At 58.2% G+C, this 5,000-nt stretch overlaps 1 protein-coding gene across 5 annotated transcripts in view; it reads right to left on the minus strand.

Moving 5' to 3' along the window:
- pins (G-protein-signaling modulator pins) overlaps positions 1-5,000 on the minus strand; it is a 133,549-nt gene that overhangs the window by 12,875 nt on the left and 115,674 nt on the right. For all 5 annotated transcript variants that reach the window (XM_086535063.1, XM_043037979.2, XM_043037978.2 and 2 more), the window contains exon 3: positions 2,648-2,783. In XM_086535063.1, the coding sequence (XP_086391189.1) occupies positions 2,648-2,783 (136 nt within the window). The remainder of the gene's footprint in view (positions 1-2,647; positions 2,784-5,000) is intronic.

The raw sequence follows: 5,000 nt of genomic DNA on the forward strand, positions 1-5,000 counted from the left end.
TCTCTCTCCTCTCTCCTCCTTCCTTCGCGCTCCTCTCCACCCTTCTCTTCTTTTTTCTCTTCCTTCTTCCTCCCTTCCCTCCCTCCCTCCTCCCTCCCTTCCATCAAACTTCCTTCTCCCTCCCTGTCTCCTCTTCGTCCTTTCCACTCCCACCCGCCCCTCCCTTCTTCTTTTCCTTACCTTTCCCATTCTTCCAATTCATCACTTTTCACCTCATCACCTTACCCCTCACCTCTTCCCCTTTCCTCTCTCTCACTCCTCCCATCCCCCTCCCTCCCTCCCTCTCCCTCCGTCCATCCCACCCTCCCTCTCCCTCCCTCCCTCCCTCTCGCCTCTTCGCTCTTCGCCTCCCTCCCCAGCCGTCCATCCCTCCACCCTCTCGCTCCCACCCACTCCTCTCGCTCCTCCCTCCCTCCGTCGCTTCATTTTCCCTCCCACCTTTATCCCTCCCTCGGGTAGGTATCACGCCAAGCCACCCCAACTCACATTTCCATTCCTTTTTATCATCCCTCCCCCCACCCTCTCTCCTCTCAGCTCTCTCGCTCTCTTCGACTCGCTCTCCCCATCCCTCCTCCCACCCAACCCTACACCCTCACCTCTTCTTCCCCTCCCCTATCCCTCCCTCTGTCTCCTCCCCTTCCCTTCCTCCCCTCCGCTCCCCCCCCTCCGCCCCCCCTCTCTCCCCTCCCCCCCCGCTGCCTTCTTCCTCTCGCTCTCCCCTCCGCTATCGCTTGCTGCTCGCTCTCGCTCCTTCACCTCTCCTCCTTCTCTCACTCCCCTCTCCCTCCCTCCCCCTTCCCTCTCCTCGCACCCTCCCTCCCACCTCACCCCTCCAACCTCCCCTCTCCTCCATCCCCACCGCACACCCCCTTGTCCTTCAGCCCTCTCCTCTTCCTCTTTCTCCTCTTCTGTCCTCCCCTCTCATCCTTCACTCCTCTGTCGGGCCTCCCTCCTCCCTCGCCTCCCTCTTCCATCTCACTCGCGCCGCTCACCCTCCAACCTACCCCCCCATCCACAGCCCACCCTACCCTCCTCCCATCCCAGACCCCCATACTCCCTCCCATCCCTCGCCGCTTCCCCCCACGCTCTCCCCCACCCTCCTCCCCCCACCCCCCCTTCCCCCTCTCCCATTTCCTCCACTCTCCCACCCTTCCCCCCGCCTCCCCCCCCACCCCTTCCCCTCCAACCCATCCCCCGCATTTCCTTGTCGCTCCCCTCCCCCCCATCAGTGTCCCTCCCCTCTCCCCCGGCCCCCTACCCCCATCCCTGACACCCCCTCCCCCCCCCCAAGCTCCCCCAAACCCTCACTCCCCCTCTCCATCTCTCCCCCCTCCCCCTTCCCCCCCACCCCCCCCTGCCCCCTCCCACCTCTCCCATCCATTCCCCCCCCCCATCGCACCCTCACCCCCCCATCTCACCCCTCCCCACCCTTCTCGCGTCCCCCCCTCCCATCCCCCCACCCTCCCTCCAACTCTCTCTCTCTCTCCCTCCCCTCCTCCCCCCTCCCTCCCCCCCCCTCCCCCCTCTCCCCCACACCCCCTGCCCCCCCCCCTCCCCCCCTAACCCTCACATCTCTCTCTTCACTCTCCCCATCGACTCCCCCCCCCCCCACTGGCCCCTCCTCTCTTCTCTCCCCAGCCCTCCCATCTCTCCATCCCCCCCCCCCCCCCTTCTCTCCCCCCCCTCCCTCCCCTCCCCCTCCCCCCCCCCTCCTTCCCCCTCCCTCCCCCTCCCCTCCCCCCATCTCCCCCCCCCCCCCCCCCCCCCTCCACCCCTCCCACCCTTCCCCCCTCCATCCTCCACCTCCCCTCCCCCCAATCCTCCCACCATCCCCCCCCCCCCCCCCCTCCCTCTCTCTCCTGACTCACTCCCTCCCAACCCCCCTTCCTCCCCCCCTCCACCCCTCCCTCCCCCCACTCCCCCTCCCTCTCCTCCCCCCCCTCCTCCCCCTTTCCTCCCTTCCCATCCCCCCCCCCCCTCTCCCCACCCACCCTCCCTCTCTTCCCCCCACTCCTCCCTCCCTCTCCCCCCCTCCCTTCCCACCCTCCACCCCCCCTCCCCCCTCCCCCCCCCTCCCAACCCCCCATCCCCTCTTCCTCCCCCCACCCCCTCCCCCTCCCCTCCATCCCCCCTCCCTCCCCCCCCCCTCCTCCCCTCCCCCCCCCCTCCTCCCCTCCCCCCTCCCCCCCTGCCACCCTCCCGCACCTTGTCCTCCACCCCCCCTCCCTCCCCCCCACGCACCTTGTCCTCCATCCCCCCTCCCTCCCCCCCTCCCTCCACCCCACGCACCTTGTCCTCCATCCCCCCTCCCTCCACCCCACGCACCTTGTCCTCCATCCCCCCTCCCTCCACCCCACGCACCTTGTCCTCCATCCCCCCTCCCTCCCCCCCTCCCTCCCTCCACCCCACGCACCTTGTCCTCCATCCCCCCTCCCTCCCACCCTCCCTCCACCCCACGCACCTTGTCCTCCATCCCCCCTCCCTCCCACCCTCCCTCCATGCCACCCACGCACCTTGTCCTCCACCCCCCCTCCCCCACTCCCCCTCCCTCCACCCCACCCACCTTGTCCTCCATCCCCCCTCCCTCCACCCCACGCACCTTGTCCTCCATCCCCCCTCCCACTCCCCCTCCCTCCACCCCACGCACCTTGTCCTCCAGCTCCTGCGAGATGGCCAGGTGTCTCTCGCAGCAGCAGATGGCCTCCTTGAACTTGCCCATCACCTTGAGTGTGTTGCCCAGGTTCCCCGACGCCTTGGCCACGCCCAGGCGGTCCCCCATGGTTCTGCGGGCGGGGAGAGAGAGAGAGAGAGGGGGGAGGGGCGTGGTTAATGGTAGGCTATGACGATTATAATTATGATTATAATAATAATAATAATAATAATAATAATAATAATAATGATAATCTATATACAATCATAATCATAGTAATAATAATAATAATGATAATCTATATATAACTATAATTATAATATATAATTATAATTATAATAATAATGATACTAATGATCATGATTATAAATATAACAATAATAATAATGACTACAATAATAATAGTAATAATGAAAACAACAATAATAGTAATAATAACAAAAGTAACAATGATTGTGATGTTGATAACGACAACGACGACGGTGATGGTGATGTTGAATGTGGTAGTTATGATAATGATAATAATGATGATGATGACGATGGTGGTGGTGATGGTGATGATAATGATGGTGGTGATGGTGATGATAATGATGGTGGATGATCATGATGGTGATGATGGTGGTGGTGATGAGGATGATAATGACAATAATGAGTGATGATGGTGATGATAATGATGGTGGTGATGATGGTGGCGATGAGGATGATGGTGGTGGTTGGGGTGGTGGTGGTGATGATGATGACAATGATGACGATGGTGATGATGATGATGGTAATGATGATGATGGTGGTGGTGATGGTAATGATTATGATGACGATGATGATGAGTGAGCAAGGAGAGCGAGTGCCGTCGAGGGCGTCCCAGCTGTGAGCTGAGCGCAGCCGCGTGAGATACAACCGAGCAAGGCATTCCCTCCAACGCTCATTCTCCTTCTCCCTTTCTTCCTTGTCCCTCTTTCTCTCTCTTCTCACTCTCCCTTCCGCATGTCTTCCTCTCTTCCTTATCCCTCTTTCTCTCTCTTCTCATTCTCCCTTCCGCATGTCTTCCCCTCTTTCTCTCTCTTCTCACTCTCCCTTCCGCATGTCTTCCCCTCTTTCTCTCTCTTCTCATTCTCCCTTCCGCATGTCTTTTTCCCCCTCTCCTTTGTCCTCTTTTTCTTCTCATTCTCCCTTCCGCATGTCTTCCCCTCTTTCTCTCTCTTCTCACTCTCCCTTCCGCATGTCTTCCCCTCTTTCTCTCTCTTCTCATTCTCCCTTCCGCATGTCTTCCCCTCTTCCTTGTCCCTCTTTCTCTCTTCTCATTCTCCTTTCCGCTTGTCTTCCCCTCTTTCTCTCTCTTCTCACTCTCCCTTCCGCATGTCTTCCTCTCTTCCTTGTCCCTCTTTCTCTCTCTTCTCATTCTCCCTTCCGCATGTCTTCCCCTCTTCCTTGTCCCTCTTTCTCTCTTCTCATTCTCCTTTCCGCTTGTCTTCCCCTCTTTCTCTCTCTTCTCACTCTCCCTTCCGCATGTCTTCCCCTCTTCCTTGTCCCTCTTTCTCTCTTCTCATTCTCCTTTCCGCTTGTCTTCCCCTCTTTCTCTCTTCTCACTCTCCCTTCCGCATGTCTTCCTCTCTTCCTTATCCCTCTTTCTCTCTCTTCTCACTCTCCCTTCCGCATGTCTTCCTCTTTTCTTGTCCCTCTTTCTCTCTCTTCTCACTCTCCCTTCCGCATGTCTTCCTCTTTTCTTGTCCCTCTTTCTCTCTCTTCTCATTCTCCCTTCCGCATGTCTTCCTCTTTTCTTGTCCCTCTTTCTCTCTCTTCTCACTCTCCCTTCCGCATGTCTTCCCCTCTTTCTCTCTCTTCTCATTCTCCCTCCAGCCTGTCTTCCTCTCTTCCTTGTCCCTCTTTCTCTCTCTTCTCACTCTCCCTTCCGCATGTCTTCCTCTCTTCCTTGTCCCTCTTTCTCTCTTCTCATTCTCCCTACGGCATGTCTTCCTCTCTTCCTTGTCCCTCTTTCTCTCTCTTCTCACTCTCCCTTCCGCATGTCTTCCTCTTTTCTTGTCCCTCTTTCTCTCTCTTCTCATTCTCCCTACGGCATGTCTTCCTCTCTTCCTTGTCCCTCTTTCTCTCTCTTCTCACTCTCCCTTCCGCATGTCTTCCTCTCTTCCTTGTCCCTCTTTCTCTCTCTTCTCACTCTCCCTTCCGCATGTCTTCCTCTCTCCCTTATCCCTCTTTCTCTCTCTTCTCATTCTCCCTTCCGCATGTCTTCCCCTCTTTCTCTCTCTTCTCATTCTCCCTCCAGCCTGTCTTCCTCTCTTCCTTGTCCCTCTTTCTCTCTCTTCTCACTCTCCCTTCCGCATGTCTTCCCCTCTTT

The sequence above is a fragment of the Penaeus japonicus genome, unplaced genomic scaffold, assembly GCF_977035675.1.
Source record: "Penaeus japonicus unplaced genomic scaffold, GWHDUDI00000001_assembly GWHDUDI00000042, whole genome shotgun sequence".
NCBI lineage: Eukaryota > Metazoa > Arthropoda > Malacostraca > Decapoda > Penaeidae > Penaeus > Penaeus japonicus.